Source organism: Onychostruthus taczanowskii, unplaced genomic scaffold (assembly GCF_017590055.1).
Source record: "Onychostruthus taczanowskii isolate IOZ18803 unplaced genomic scaffold, ASM1759005v1 scaffold12, whole genome shotgun sequence".
In the NCBI taxonomy this organism is placed as follows: Eukaryota; Metazoa; Chordata; class Aves; order Passeriformes; family Passeridae; genus Onychostruthus; species Onychostruthus taczanowskii.
Window position 1 is genome coordinate 16,286,158 of NW_024498351.1, and position 17,169 is coordinate 16,303,326.

General features: G+C 36.9%; 1 protein-coding gene across 1 annotated transcript; it reads left to right on the top strand.

Annotated features, from left to right (window-relative positions):
- The first annotated feature begins 1,951 nt into the window (after positions 1 to 1,951).
- LOC121348392 (coagulation factor XI-like) lies at positions 1,952 to 16,952 on the top strand. The gene is made up of 15 exons (XM_041427814.1): positions 1,952 to 2,013; positions 2,177 to 2,235; positions 4,824 to 4,986; positions 5,645 to 5,748; positions 7,289 to 7,448; positions 8,022 to 8,131; positions 11,089 to 11,248; positions 12,024 to 12,133; positions 12,221 to 12,380; positions 12,511 to 12,626; positions 12,973 to 13,147; positions 13,516 to 13,691; positions 13,997 to 14,092; positions 15,291 to 15,430; positions 16,782 to 16,952. The coding sequence occupies exons 1-15, from the start codon at positions 1,952 to 1,954 to the stop codon at positions 16,950 to 16,952; spliced, it is 1,962 nt and encodes a 653-aa protein (XP_041283748.1).
- The last annotated feature ends 217 nt before the right edge of the window (positions 16,953 to 17,169 follow it).

A 17,169-nucleotide genomic window follows, 5' to 3' on the forward strand; every position in this document is an offset into this window, starting at 1 on the left:
CCTTGATCAAGATACTGGAGCCCTTCAGTGTATGTTGAAACATTCTGTTTTCTCTAATGTAGCATCAGGTGCTTTAGGTCCAAAAAGTAAGGCCTTAGGCATTCATGTGATTCTCCATTTATTAAAAATGGCAAATCTGATTATAAAAAAAGAATCAAAGATGACCTCTGAAATAACAAACCCGGTAGCTATTTGTTGTTTAATATTTGCAACTGTCTTCTATTTGATAAGATCCTGAATTTTGTTTGCATTGATTTCTTATTTGACATCTGATTTGCAGTGTTTTCTGGGCTCTATTTCCAAGAAGACTATTCTTGACGTGTAATTTCAGGATATGGGACTACTAAACTTTTTTTAATTTGATGCAATACCCAATGCTGCACCATTCACAAATCACTAAATTATTCTATCCATCTTTCTGCAGCTATTTTAGGTGGCATCAAGTCAAACAGAAGATTCTGCCTTAGTGAGACAGTAGATTCTTCACTCAGTGGCATCCTGACTCATGCAAAGGCTCTAGATTGTTGATTGTAAGAAGAAAAGATTGAGATTTAGATTTAGAATTTGTTTTAGCAGCATTTATGTCCTTTAGCAGCATCTCTATGTCCTTTGTCATATACATAATGATAGCCATGAAATTATTTTTGAAGAATATTTTTGGTTGGTTTGGATAGCATTTCTGCCTTATTTCTGAGCTCCGCCTTCAAATCCAACTGATGCCCTTACAGATGTAATTAAAATGATGTTTGGTTTTAAAAAGACTGATACCTAAATTTGAGAACTGCTGCTTTAGGGAAATATTTTTTCTTTCTTTTTTTTTTTTTTTCCTCACTAGTTTGCTTCTGAAACAAACAGCCATCAGCAGAAGATGCTTCTTCCTCAGACAAAATTCTAAAATACAGGCAATGGATTATAAAAATGAAATCTTCCAGAAACTTCAGATGAACATGGGTATGACCAAATGTTGCATGAATGACACACATGTTCTTGGTAAAATTTATGGTCAATCTGCTCTGGTTTTCTGCTTTTTTGAATGGTATATCTTATTTTTCCAAAAGTTTATAATTGGAAATTTTTTTTCCCTTTGTTTTCTTGATTTTTGCTTGTGTTTTTATTAAAACAGCAACAAACTGGAATAACTGCCCAATATCTGAATAGAAAATCCCAGACAAGAAATGAAAAGTGAAGAAACGAAGTTCTTGGACTAAAGTTTTAACCCGTTTGTGACACCAAGTGAATGCGCACACACAGAGAGGCAAAATAATTATTTAATTGAATACTAATGTATGTTGAGCAACACCAGAAATGGTTACTTCAGCTTACCTTGTAAATATTCAGATACAGGTAGGTTTTGTGATTGCATCCAGGGACAATGAAAATTCTGTAATTTGATATAGAGGTGAAAATTTTTCTGGGAGTTTAAAATATTATCATCATTTTATAAGGGAGAAAAGAGAGACTATGTTGCACATGTGTGGTTGTACAGGATCAATTCCAGTGCAGTGTGGATGATAGATGTTCTGAAAATGTGTCCCAAGGTCAGTAGCAGTATTGACAAAAAGAGTACCCATTCAAAGTAAACATTAAAGATGAGTTAGCATTGCAGGTAGTAATATTTAACACAAAGGGTTGCCTTTTTTTTTTTTTTTTTTTTTTTTTTTTTTAGCAGAGTGCAAACCTGGCCCATGCATCCAGACTTATTATGTGTTCAGGTATGTAATCATTATTGCAATAATGCACTGGTATTCAGTGAAAAGTTTTCATAGCAGCAAGGCAGTGCAAGTTGGAGTTTTTATGGCTTGTGTTTTGTGGTTAACTTATTTCACAGGTTAAGTTGTTGCATGTGAAATAAAGTTTAGAATTCTTATAGCACATGAAGCAGTGAATGTGAGTCATTAGTTTGCTACCTTAATAGCAGTAAACTGAACTATCTGGAGAGTCAGTATTAGTAATGTCATTTGAGTGGAATATTGTTCCCAGTCTAAGCAAGAATGAATATTCTGCTGTTAAAAGGTATGCCAAAACAGCATGTCACAGCTTGTAATTTTCAATGTAATTTTGAATTAATGGTGAAACAGTACAAGTGTAAATCAGTGTTAGGCTTAGCAGTGCTTTATAAAACTAATTAGACACCCTTTATTGAACGTATCCTAAAGAATGATTTTGTGGTTTTTAGGATGAATTGGATTTATCGGACTTTTTGTTTCATTTTCTTACTTGCTTCTGTTTCCAGTGGTAAGTTAATATATAATTACTGAGATTTACAAACAGCGTAGAGAAGCTCTTGTAGGAGGGGAGAAGATAAGTAACTGCAGTCTGCTCATGAGAGAGCTGTTTATTCTGCTGGATTGAGTTTAGTTCTGTTTGGGTAACTGGCATAACCCTATTGTCTGACACAGAACTTTCTAGTGGGGCTTTACTGACACTGTCCCGCCACCCCCTGTGCTGTCACCTCCCCCAGCACACATGGGATCATGGCATGTGACTGTGGAATTGGTGTGATGGTCCGTGTTTTGTGCCCAGTGGCAAGGTCAGCAGCCTAAGCAGCAGCTGGGGAAGGAGGCCTTTTGGGGCTTTGCCTTTAGGAGGCAGAGCAATGTGTGTCTTTCTTTATGGGTTAATGATTTACTTTGTTCCAGTAGCAAAAGTTAAACTACAAAAAACTGCATTGCTCTTCTCTGAAATTCCCTTTCCTGATAAATTATAACTAAGGCCTAACACAGTTATAAGTTCAGTAATGTATTAGCTGTTTTCTCAGAGAGCAATTAGGTACCAGCTTTTTTAGCAAATCTAGTAGGTAAATTAAGTATTATTTAAGAAAATATTTTACTTGGCTTAAAGTCTCTGCAAAAATAAAATTGTGGAAAATTTCTGAAGCCTAGAAAACATTTTAATTAAATGAAAGTGTTCAGAGCTGGTGCAGTTTTACATGGTGCATAGTTTTACAGCATAAATAATTTCTTTTGTGTTTATTTATGCTAGAAGAGGATGAATATGATTCAAAATATATGATACAGTAAATAATTAAAGTATTCTTTTCTTTTAGCTTTAGAATTCACTTGATGTATTCTAAGGATTGAAAATGTTTTTCTGTTAATGACAAAGTTGGATAAAGAAATGCTAATGAAAATAATAAATATAATTTTTTAGAGAAAGAGCTTGAAAGTATATACATACCAGAGAACTTAGATATTTATGAAGTCTAATTTTTTACTAATAAGGACTTAACCTTTGAAAGATATTAGCACATCTAGCACATGTGTCTAATAATCCTTATTTATTCTTTAAAAAAATAAAATACATATTATACCTGTGTGCAGGAAATGCTGAATTGCTAAAGCATAGTTTATAATCATATTAACAAATAAAATCCAATCTTAGTCTTTTAAAACTGTCAAATCCAGTATGATATTACCTTTTGTTTTCATTTTAAATATCACATGATACAGCGTGATCACTCTAAAGGATTAAGCCACTAGATAAAATGTTTTTAGCTGGTTTCAATGCAGTCTGCAAAAGCACATTCTTTTCTCTTTAACTTTTATCCAAGAAAAAGCACTTTGGTAGATGTAGGAATAAAAATTGTCATTTTATTGGTTTGCTACTCCTTTTGGAGGGCAAATTCAAAAAGATAGCAGTGTGCTGTACAAGGACAGCTCTCTTGTGGGTTTTAATACAGAGATCTTAGAGCCCTCGGACAAACTACCCTGCTTCTCCACTACAGTGGATATTCAAGACCACCAAGAGTCTCAAGTCTGACAGGACCAGAGGGACTGGGCTGATGTTGTGTCAGGCGAGGCTTAGGTGGGATATTAGAAAAATGTTCTTCACCCACAGGGTTATTGGGCACTGGAACAGGCTCCCCAGGAAAGTGGTCTCAGCACCAAACCTGGCAGAATTTGAAAAGTGTTTGAAAAACATTCTTGGGCATATGGTGTAACACCTGGGGATGGTCCTGTGCAGGGCCAGGGGAGGGTCTCAATGGTCCTTGTGGATCCCTTCCAACTCAGCATACTCTGATTCTGTGATCTTACAAGTGCCTTCATTTTGAAAGATGTGAGGAGGTTGCTGCTTGGGTGCCTTTGTTGCAGAGCTCTGCAGCGTGAGTGGTTGCCATTACAGAGTTCAGTATGTCATTCAGAGTTAGGAAGTCCTGCAGATGCAAGGTAGTAGTACAGCTCATTTTTATTCTAAACTGTTCCTGAGACAATATTCCTGTAACAGTATTTTCTTCATTGTGAAGAAGTTTTGGGGGGTTCTGGGTAGAGTTTGAGAGAGCTGAAGGTCTATGAAATCCTGGGAGCTATTGAGGCTGTGCACAGTGGCACCACCTGTGACTCTGACTTCAGAGGATTCCTAAAAAATAGAACTGTCTTTACATAAAACTCTCTAACTCCTTTTGATGTCTGCACTTCCTCTTCCTGGTTTTCCTCATAATGATGTTCTGTGTTGGTCTCTCTCAGGAGAGGCTTCTGCTGCTCCTGAGATTTGCCCTGGGAAGGTACCTCCCCACTCTGCCATGCAGATCTGCCCTGTGGCCCGTTCAGCTTCTTGGTTTTCTACCTAGGCTCAAGCTGCCCTCTTCCAGCATTGGGTATGAGGCAGGGAACAGAGGGAGACACCCTAAACAGTATTATTTCTGCTGGAGTGTAAAGATGAGACTCACAGAGGAACTGTACTACTCACCCACCTTACTCACTTTTCTTGAAAAAAGCCTGGTTTAAAAGCATGTCATTGATGAAGAGGAGAAGTGGCTTCACCCTCTCCTGGTGAACTGAGTGTTGCTTTCTCTAATAATTGACAATTTTGTTATTCTGTGTCAGATTGTGTGACTCAGATCTATGAAAATACATTCTTCCAAGGAGGAGATCTCACTACGGTTTTTACACCGAATGCCAATTACTGCCAAACAGTGTGTACTTACCATCCTACCTGTCTGCTCTTCACCTACTTGCCAGCGACATGGACTAAAGATCCTGCAAAAAGGTAGAATGTTCATGTACTTGCTGGTCTCCTGTGATAATTTAGAAAGCTGGCAACATTTTGACAGAACACACACATGCAGGGAAAGGGGCAGAGCTGCCATGGAAAACCATGTCAAGTATCTTTAAGACTGGTGATCTAAGAATAATTACTTGAATTCAAAAGGTTAAATTTGACAATGCCCAATTTTTCACACTCACACACCTGCCCTTTCAAGGAAAGAGAACTGACTCTGCACTTCCTCCTCTAGGCCACATATTTTTTGTTGAGAGCCAAAGTGAATTATTTCACATCTCCAATGATCCCCTCTACCGTTCCCCATCCTGTCTGTTTAGTATATTTTTCTCACAATTAAGAATTTCTGTAGCCTGAGAGAATGAGGTTGTCTTCTCTCTATGCCCATTGTTTTTCTGTCCTCCCAGCCCTGGGCTCTGCTTCTCATTTTATTGAGACCTCTTGGAGCGACCACAAACACAAAATATTCTCATCTGCCACAACTGCCAACAAAGTGTGTTAGGCTTGACCCTATTTTTCTTCCAATTACACTGGTCAAAATTTTCATGTTGAGGGATATTGGACAGACTGCATTTCACCTCAGAAACAGTAATGAAAATCTGTGTTGTACTGCCAAAGCTGTGAATTGCTGCATTTTAAAACACAGGTTCTCCTGCTATTTAAAAGACAGTGATACAGAAATGCTGCCGAAAGTGGATATGGAAGGAGCTATCTCTGGACATTCCTTAAAACAGTGTAACCAAATTAGTGGTAAGATATGGTTATTCACATGCATGTATTTTATGCTCTGCATTGTATAGCAGCTGTTAAAAAATTAGCATTTTGGGAAGAGGAATAGAATCAGGAAGGCAGCCAAGCAGTGATTTGTGTGTTCTTGCCAGACCACTTTCAAACACAGGTGACAAAAACTCCACTGGTTTTACTCTTCAGGCCCACCTATCCACCACCCAGGCTCCCCAGATGAGGTAACAGGGAAATCATGCTCCTGCAGTCACAGTTTCATTTGCTAGAGGCAGATGGCAGCCATGCTTTAACTGCTGACTCCAGTTCTAAAGATTAATTTACTCCTACAATTCCAGTCCAGAAAGTGGCTCACTCATATGGCATGTGTGACCCTGTTTTATAACTGTGAGGTGCAGATGCTCAGCAAAGAAAAAGTGCATTGTCACAAAGTGATGCTAATACTTTTGTGATTCTGTGTAATAATTTTTTTAGCAGCTGCATCTTTTAGGGTATATGTGCTTTACATGAAGACCTCATGTCAGCATGCCATACTTGCAAGTTGTCACCAGGCATATTAAAAGCCTATTAAATGTGTTACTTTATGTATGTTTTAAATTAGCACTCTCATAATGATGTCATTAAAAGGAGATCAACTTTAAGCACAGCATGGTACTTTAGAAAAATGGAATAAGGAAGAATATAGTTATTAATTTCCTGACTTTGAGGATAAATAGTGTCTTACAGATGACAGGCTAGTTCTTTAGTTGTATTGGTATAGCATCTGAAGATGCCAGGACTAAGTGGGTTTTTATGCAAGTTCTCCACTGTAGCTATTATCAGTAAGCTGTGCATTCTTTTGCTTGCCACTTGCCCTTCAGAGCAGTCAGGCCCCTTAAAAGCTCTTTCCTGCCAATAACACTTCATGTTTATATTTCTGAGTATTTTGGAAAAGAAAGAGATTTCAGTGGGATATTATTCTTTATGCTATTTAGACTAATTATTCTCACTGAATTGCTCTAGAATCAGACTAAATGAAAATCTATGCATACATGTTTAAAAATGCCTCCAATCATTGGCTGACCTTTGTTCTGTGAAATGACCTTCATTTCAAACCCCACAGTTGTAGTCCTCCCTCTGTGGAGTGTAAATGTAATATTCTGACTCAAGTGGGAAATGCCTGTTGCTTATGAGGACAGAATATGCCATTTAACCTCCTCTATGAATTTGGAACTAGGAAAATATATTTTAATATTGATTCTGAGTTCTTGCTTTGGTGAATGTCATCCTGGTCTCAGTCAGACACAGTGCCCCTCTCTCATGTAGGCAGAGGCACTGTTAAAGTGTGCCAGTTTTTCCCCTTGCCACGAGGTACTACACTAAACCTACATTTCTGATTTGGCACTAGATCTATGTATAAAATATGATGTAACTGAAGTGAGCGTGGGATGTGGCATCTGGATTATGGGGCCTGTGTCGTACAATCTGCTATCTTTTGGGCAATTTGGGACAAGGGATGGGGAAAAGAATAGAAGTACATTTTCAGAACTTGGTCTCTCTTTCTTCACAGCTTGCAGCCCAGATGTCCATGTAGGCCTGGATATGGAAGGGAATATTTTTGATATTACTGTGGCTGACAGCTATCAAGAGTGTCAAAAACGATGTACCAATGACAACCGTTGTCATTTTTTTACATATGCTTCTGAAACATTTCACAATGAAAGCTTTTGGTAAATACAGGTTGGATTCATTCCCCTGGACAGCCCTGTGCCTAAGTAGATTAAATCTCAGAGCACTCTAAGGTGCAAGAATTTACTCTAGAACATTCAATTTATTCCTCCTTGCAATGTTTGTTCACACTTGCAGGTAGGAAAATATCAATAGTAAATTGGCTTTCATTTGCCAATTGGTAAGGAAGACAAACTTGATTATTACAGCCTTGCAAAAAACCTAAAATCCTCTGAAAATACTGAAATGCAAATTATATTGATAGCTGTGTTGCATTTTTCCTCTGTTCAATCTTACTCTGCTTATTGTTCTGAAAATAACATCATCAGAATATCCAGAGAAATTATTTCATTTTAATGAGTCCTATTTTTGAGCTCTTAATCTGCTCAATTTTGGAAGTTAAACACTGTTCAGCTAGCTCTGTTCATCATTTGAATTCTGTTCTGGAGGCTGGAGATTGTTCTGGCCCATGGCCAGACCATGAACAGTGGTAGGAATTGTGGGTTCAGAAGGATGGTTTAGTCCAAGGAAGAAGACCCTTTTTCTTACCACTTTCTTTACTCTTTGTCATTCAGTAAAAAATGCTTGTTGAAACATACCAGTGTAGGAACTCCAATCAACATAAAGGTGCTTGATGAGGTTGTGTCTGGATTCTCTCTAAAGCCATGCCAGCTTTCTGAATTAGGTAATTATTTAAAATCTCTGATTCTGATTAATTTTAAGGGTCATGTATCCTGAAATGCAATCTGTCACTGACATGTAAAAATGTTTCATTATGTAGAATAGTTCTAAAATAATATTATTCCTAAAATATACTTAGTACACTCAGGGACAGAGGAGGTTCATATCTTTTTAATTTTTTCATGTTATCATTTGTCTTACAGAAACAGTTCCCTTCTTTAGAGAGCTAAAGAATTGTCATAATATTAGCTTGATGAAATTGTATGTTATCTTTGTATCATGGATACAAAAATGAAAGATAAAAGCCCATCATATTCAAAGATCAGGAGAAATAGAAAGCTTTCTACATTCTGTTTGTATACGGTGTATGCACTTGAAAATTTTTATTGAAGATCTGCAGCTTTCTAATACAGCTGGCTAATAGGAAAGGATACATGATGCATTTTGTGGGTGATTTGTGATGAAAGCAAAATGTCTGTGCTTGTTCCTACAATCATTACTCAGACAAAATTCTCAAGAGTCTAAAATCAAACAGTGTGTATCAAACCTCCTTATTCTCAATTGAAATGTCTTTCACTTTTTTTCTGTTTCTTTTTGATTCTATCTCCTTTGTCTTACTGTGTGATATTTTTCCTTCTTAATGATGATGATGTTATTCTGCTTTGATCTAGCCTTATTTTATCTCACAGATAATCTAGTTTTCCTGTATGAATCACATTTCATAGCGATGTGTATCAATATATTGCTTTCTAAAATCAGTGCTTGGGTTTACTGCTGGGCAGTGCTGGCACAGCATCAGGACTCTCTCCCCAGCATTCCTCTCATCAATAGTCTGGGGGTGGATAAGGTCCTGTGAGTGAATACACTTAGGTCAGCTGACCCAAATTAACCATGGGGATATTCTATGTCATACGATTTCAGCTCAGCAATAAAATCTAAGGAAACGAGGAGGAAAGGCAGGCATTTATTATTTGCAGTGTTTGCCTTCTGGAGTAACCACTATGCGTGCTGAAGCCCTGCTTCCCAGGAAGGGCTTCCCAGGAAGTGGTTGGGTATCACTTGCTGATGGGAAGTAGAAAATAAAAGAATTGGGTTTGTTCTCTTTGCTTGTGCGTGTGCAAACTTTTGCTTTTCCTTTAGTAAACTGCCTTATTTCAACCTATGTGTCATTTTCCGTCTCATTTTTGCTCACCTGTCCAGCTGGGAAAGGGGGATGATAGAGTAAGTTGCTGGGCAGCTGGCATCCAGACAAGGTCGACCCACCAAAGTCCTTTTTGGTGCCCAACATGGACTTTTCCTAAAAACAGTCTTTACCTGAAACCACTAGTTACCTGGCTTTTACCCTTCTCATTGTCTCCCTGATCTTTCTGGTGGGGGAGTGAGTGAGTGACTGCACGGGGCTTGGTTGTCGGCTGGGATAAAACCATGACATCATGTGAAAATCAATCTTGTTCCTGCCTGTCTTTCCCTACTTTCTGTGTCTTGTGAAAGAGGCAAGAGCAGGCAAGAGAGAGAAGAAATAAATTGTGTGATCTTAGAAGCCTAGACAGCACTACAGCATCAAGAAGTCATCTAAGGAGGTCACCTGTCCTAATCTCAGACTGATCATCTGTACCTGTCCAGACAGAGATTTGTGGAATGTAGTCGTAAAACCTCAGTAATGTCTTCTGCATTGTTGTTTTGTCAACATCTGACATGGGTTTATTTCAATATTTATTTGAGGTTTTCTTCTGAATTTATTTAGTTTATTCCTTTCTCTGAGGCCTTTCATTTTCTGCCTTTGCCTCTCTGACTTTATTCTTATGCACACACACTACTACGCATGCATTGCAAATTGTCTGTTTTCTGCCCTTTGCAAAGTATCTTCCTGGGGATCACTGGACATCGAGCAAATGATCACTGAACATGGTCCTTGAGATTGTGGGTTAGCTTCCCTGAAATTTCAGATCTACATTTCTGCTTTAAATATAATTTCCTTTGAAACTGTCTATTCTTCTGAAGGCTATTTCCACTTAACATAGAATCTTAACTACTAATTGTGAGAGTTAGTTGACTCTAATTTTCTACATTTCTGATTATATTTTTTACTGTTCTTTTTATGTAATTGCTGCCCAGTATTGTTGTCCTTTCTTGCCTATGTTTTTTGAAAACCTCATCAAATTAACAGGATTCAGAGTAAGCTCCGCCTCGTAGTTTTCCTTTCTGAAGTAAGATGTTCCCAATATGTTTCTATAACACAATGGTCAGTATTGACTTGACTGCTGTACTTCCTCAACAGCTCAAGTTCTCTGCTGCCACCAAATCCCGTCTTGTGGATCATTTCACTATTTTTATTATCTCTGCAGCTTGATATGTTCAAGAAACATCCTCCGTGCTGATGCTTCCAGTTTTTCTTTTTAAATTCTTGCACTAGAATTCCAACTGGGACTTCAAGTATACCTTTGAAGAAGGATACTCATTAATCTCTTTTTAAACATGCTAGTATTTCCTGTAACCTCTGTATTCATTGCCTGGTTGTGTGAAATATCCTGCCAAGCCTCTGTTGTGTTTTGATATTTTGGTCATGTCAGAGGGCAGCACTCCTAGTTACTCTGCCTACTTTTCAAATAGTAAAAGAAGTGTTAAGAACCTTATTTTTTTCTAGTCTTCTCACAAATATGATAAGCCTATTGAAAATTAATTTAAATCTTTCCCTATTAGATTAGCAAATCTCTATTGTCATACGTAATTTCTCCTTTCCTCTATATGAACCTTAGCCCTGTAGTTCTCTCCATGACTTAACATATTCAAAAATATTCTTGAGAAATAGTTTTTGGTTAAAATGCTGTATTACCTTTCCAGCTTATCTATCACAGAAGAAAAATGAGGATAAAGATAGAAATTAATAATCTGTAAATCTCAATATTCTGATAATATGCTAAAGTTTTTAGAATTTTAATATTTTGTTCTTGTTTTATACAGATTGTCAAATGGACATTTTTGAAGATCAAGTGTTTTCAGGAATTAATGTTACAAGTTTTTTCACTCCTGATATTTCTGTCTGCCAAACTATTTGTACATATTTTCCAAAGTGCTTGTTCTTTACATTTTTTACCAGGAGATGGCAAATAGAATCTCAAAGGTGAATATGACAGTTAAATGATACTATCTATGTAGATTATTTACAATTTATTTTTTAAAAACACAGAGTCTTTTTTTAAAGTACTTATTTCTTCTGCTTATGTAAATTTATGTTGGAAGGCTATTTTCAGTAAAGCACAGCTTTTTATGGGTTTTGTTCATAAATTTGTAATTTTCTGTAAGCATTTCAACTGTTTTCCGATGTGATATTTGTATTGTGGTTGGGTATCTTGTCTTGATCTGAAAAGAACAGATATATCAAAAGTACAGTGAGCCTCCAGAGTGTTTTAAAGACTTAAAGCTGAATTTTATGGCATTATCAAAAGAGCCAAACTTGTTTACTTGAAAAGATTTTTCAGTTAAGTTAATGGCTTTAAAAATATTTTCATTTGGCTTTCTTCTTTCATACTTAGTAGTGAGAATAGTTAAAAATCAACATTCCACACAAATCAGAAGAATAAAGTTTCAAAGGAATTTAGGGAGAAGCAAAGCTGAGATGGCATGCTTCATCTAAAGTCACCTCTTCTATATATACATAAATACTGTACCACCTTTAGTAGTATATTGTATGGCATTTCACAGCACTACAAAGATTACCTCAATTTAGTGTGAACTAGTGAACTTAGTGAATACATTTTCATATGAAATACTTCTACAGACTGAGACTTGGGACAAAAGAGTGTATTTAGGAAAGAACCTTCTTTTACCAGTACCTAAACAATTATTTTTAGAATGTGAGAACAGACTTAGTTATTGTGAAAAATATTTCATTTTAGAAATCTTTGCCTTCTGAAGACGTCAACTAGTGGAATTCCAGAGGAACTCATATCACAAGAAAATGCTGTATCAGGATTTGGTCTCCTAAATTGCAGAAGATCTTTTCCTGGTAAACAATAAATTACAATAAAACCACTAATCTGGAATTAAGCTAAGTAATAACATTCTGATGCTTTGAATGCAATCATTCTTACAGCCTGCAATTCTCGCACTTACACGCAGATGGATTTTTTGGGCGATGAACTTACTGTCACTTACACTAAAGGACACAGAGCCTGTCAGCAGGCTTGCACAGACATGATCCGCTGCCAGTTTTTTTCCTATTCTCTCCTCCAAGGTTCATGCAATGAAGAAGGGTGAGATATATTTTTTGAAATGTTCAAAGATTGCTGAAATAATCATTCCAGACATGTGGTGAGCGAGTTAGTGTATGTGTTGTTCAGTGAAAAAAATACAAGCTAAATGTTTGCATTAATTCATTGGCAGAAAGTGTGAGTGTCACCTAAGAATGTCCTCAAATGGATCTCCAGTGAAAATAGTACACGGACCAGGAAGTATCTCTGGATACTCACTAAGATTATGCAAAAAAAAAGCCAGTACTGGTAAGGAAAACTTTTTTTATGAAAAATAAATGGTGCTTTCCTGATTTTAGTGTAGGAGGCCAAACCATATTTTTTTGAAGTGGTTGCACTGTCCCAGTGGGTGATCTTGTAAAGTTAATGTGTTCTGGAAAAGTGAAATCAGTCAGGTCTTCACGTAGTAAGCACTGGAGCAGCACTGTGAATTTGATTTTAATAGACTTTAGGACCATAAACCATGAAAAATGTATCATTTATCACCTTCTTCGCTATAGGCGGTGCCTATTCAGTGACCAGCAGTTGTCTCATCTTCATTTTTCAATGGTGAATGGAAGTTGTCTTTAAGCTCAGTTTTAAATTACTTCTGCAGTGTGCATGCAGCATTCTGCAGGAACCATTAGGATCGTTGGTGGCACAGACTCCTCCCCTGGTGAGTGGCCGTGGCAGGTCAGCTTGCACGCCAAGCTGTCTCGCCAGAGGCACCTGTGCGGGGGCTCCATCATCAGCAGCCAGTGGATCCTCACAGCGGCTCACTGTGTGGCGAGGTGAGCCCTAAGTGCAAACGTACAAATAAGCCTCAAAGTTTAGCCCAGCGTGCAAGATGAATTGAGGTCTACCTTTCAGGATAATAACAATGAGAACTAGAAACAGATGAACTGCTTTAATGTAGCCAAAAGGTGAAATTTTCAGGTAGACATTCAGTTTCTTAATGTAAGTGGAACTCCATACTTTGTAGCATAGCATTGTACTGCTGGTGCTAAATTATTTTATTGAATCTAGAAGGTGAAATTCTAAAGCAGACAACAAATACCTACAGAATCCTAGACAGTCTCATGAGATACAAGTTTTTTCTTACTGTAATACTGCATTATACTATTTAGTCACAGGCTGATTGTTTGTCTTTTTCCCTCAGTCTAGAGAATCCCACCATTTGGCGTATTTATGCTGGTATTTTGAGACAATCAGAAATAAATGAGGATACACCCTTCTTCAAAGTGGAAGAAATTATTGTTCACTCTCAGTATAAATATGCACATATTGGATATGACATTGCTTTAATGAAAATTGCTGAGCCTATGAATTTTACTGGTATGTAGTATATTGCAGAGGAGTTGTGAGACTGTGCAGGAAGACATAGGGCTGACATTGCTATGCCAGTGCACAACACCTGGGCTGGCTTCCTTTAATATGCAGTTACTGGGGTTTGAGGAGAATCTATTCTGTTCACTTCAAAAAGAAAAGGGATTACTTTAATTTAAGTGCTGGGAGTAATACATAATATAAGGGACAATGCATACGTGGAGGCTGCCATCAGGAGTCATGTGGGTGCCCATAAAACCTTACTGTTGCAGTTGTCTCTGCTGGACAAACTAATATTTTCTCTTCTACTTTAGATTTTCAACTACCTATCTGCCTGCCATCAAAAGAAGACACTAACATATTTTATACAGACTGTTGGGTAGTTGGATGGGGTTACAGAAAAGAAAAAGGTACAGAGAAGTACTTTCAAACAGTGGATTTTTGTGTTTTTAAAATCAATGGTTTTGACAAAAAAATCCTCCCCTTCTCTAAAAAAAAGGAGCTACCACTTAGCTACCACTATTCCTTCTAGACAGGACTTTAATATAATTCTTTATTAGAATTGATTTCTATTAAGACACCATAAAACATAAATGAAAGATGTATGAAATTATCATTAAATAGCTCCATGCTCTGACACAATAATTAATTTTATAAATTGGTTCAGTACATATCTGGGTTTTACACACTCTTTTTTATTTTTTCCTAGCTGAAAAAAGGCAATAAATTTACCACTGAACTGTTTTGAATTACAGTCTGCACATAACCCATGGTGATTTTTTATGTGATTGTATTCATATGAATTTAGAAATTGGAGACTGAAGTATTTTGCTTTTCTTATTCTGAAGATTGATTATAGATCATGCCAATGACTTGTGTTTTGATAGTAGATGAGATTTGAACTCCTCTGGTTTTGTATGGAGGTAGGCCAAGAAGCTCTTAATTACCAAACAGTGTTTTTACATCTATTTATTTACTTACATTTTTATATGTTTACATAGATGTATATGCATTTATTTAAAGAGAACCTTTTCCTTTATACACGTGCCTATCTGAAAGTTATAGCTCAATGTGAAATCTAACAAATTTAGGCAGTTACTCTATCAACAATTTTTTTTCTGTTAATTACTAGAGAAAAGGCTGGTTTTAAATACGCTTGTTTAGTCTATGTGCAAATTTCTCCATCTTAAAAACTTCTAGGACAGAGAGCAGCATATATTTGGCAGCTGGGAGATTCCAAACTTATTGCAGCACTTTACTAGGAAATAACAGTTAGTAACACAGAGGAATGCTAACAGCAATGCTCCAAGGGTCAATGTCCTGAGAGCCATTCCAAAATGAGGATTCATTGCACGTCACAAGGGAGTTTTGAAGCTTTTCCAGTCATGAGAAAGAAGATGGCATCATAAAAACATTTAAATTAGAAGACAATTCCCATTGTTCACTAATGCAAAGGAAGGAAAATCAGTGTAATGAACATCCATTAACACTCCAGAAGCAGTGACCTCCCACTTCATAATATCAATGTATGGGGATTTCTAGAGTTGAATTGTAAACTTTATTTTTCTAGAACCAAACATTTCTTATCTCATATTGCCTTCCATATAGGTCGGGTACAAGATATTCTTCAAAAGGCTCCTGTTCCCTTCATGTCAAAAGAGGAATGCCAGGCAAGGTACCGGAAGCACAGGATAGGTGACAAAGTGATCTGTGCTGGCTATGATGAAGGAGGAAGGGATGCTTGTAAGGTAATGACAAACAGTAGTGTATAGTTACATATGCCAACCATATGTTAAAATACGTAAATGAATAATACAATTATTTTCGTTATCTGAAAAATATGATTATCAATAGAGCTCTTGATTAACTTGTCACTTTCGGCTGTCAAAAGCACTGAAAATCAAGGTATATGGAAAATATTTCTCATAGACATTGAAATATTTTAGGGATAGATTCCATGGATAGGAAACTCTGAATGTGGATATATAGATATCCATTTAGGGAATAAAACAGTGTTCCTTCAAGCTATCAGAAATCCAAAGAGCATAAGTATAGTACCTTGAAGCATTTCTCCAATAAGAGCACATTTCCTACGTGGTGGTTTTTTTTTTTTTTTTTTTTTTTTTTTTTTTTTTTTTTTTGGTAATTTTTTTCTTGGTAGGAAATACAGCACATAAAATCTTATTCTCAAGCATCCACTGTGTATAAGCCAGAAGGGAGGGTGCTAGCAATGCTACTAAAATGCATGGGGAATAGGAGGCTAAAAAACAAACTGTGAAAACTGCTCTGTTCATAATTAGAGTTGAAAATGTCACAACAGCATGAGTTCCATGAGCCAAAGTCTCTGCTCAAGAGTAAACTCATGCACTTTCACCAGTTTAAATATTAATATTCTGATTATTAATATTAAAATCTCTACCAAATACAGTTTTCACTGCAAACATTTAACACTTAATAATTGTATGCTGAAATGTTACTATTGCTATGATTAGTTAGGAATAAAAAAAACTTGGAGCTGGGAAGCAATTTTTCCTCTATGCCAGTTAAGTTTTTTTTTTTTTCTGATACACCGTAACAGAACATGGAGATGCTGTTTTAAAAAATAACATACTTATTGTTGTCCTAACAACTCATAACAGCTTCTCTAAGGAAGCTTATGTTCAGAAAGGAATAAAAAAAGAAAACATGAAGATGTTTTATCCTGAGTGGGACAGAGTCACTCACACAGGATAAGGCATGTAGAGAGCTGAGATACTAAAAACATGGTAAAAATATTGCCAATACTACACACAATTTTAAATCTGTATGTGGATAAGGTAATAATGATAATAAAAAGAAAATAATATAAACCAGTAGTTTTGAACCTTCATGGGAAGAAGAAATTGTTTGCAATGACTGTTTAGAAGTCAATGTACTAAACAATCACAACACCTGCTTCAGTCCTCTGTTAATTATCTGTCAGTGAAAGCGACTGAAATCTAGGCTGTTATGCTGGTGGTAGCATTGAATGATGCTGATTTTATTCAAAGCTTTCTTTGTGACAGAAATACTGATGAGGCCTCTTCCTTGCATGCTGTCTCTTTTTCTCCTGTGACGCAGGGAGATTCGGGAGGGCCCCTGTCTTGCAGGCACGAGGAGGTGTGGTACCTGGTGGGCATCACCAGCTGGGGCGAAGGGTGCGCTCGCCCCAGGCAGCCGGGAGTCTACACCAAGGTTGCTGACTACTCAGACTGGATTCTAGAAAAAACTACACAGAATGAGCACTACTGACTCACTGAAAGCGTTGCTGTGGAATAACAACCCTCAGGGCAATGGGATAAAGTGCATTAGTGCTTTTCAATGGTGTTTTTTGTTAGCCTGGAGTGTAAAGTACCTGTTTTAAAAGGCAGAAAAGCAGGAATGAATGAATATTCCTATTACTAAATAAAAAGCAGTAATAACAATAAACTCTGTGATCACTGATTTGGCAGAAGAAAATATGGCTGAG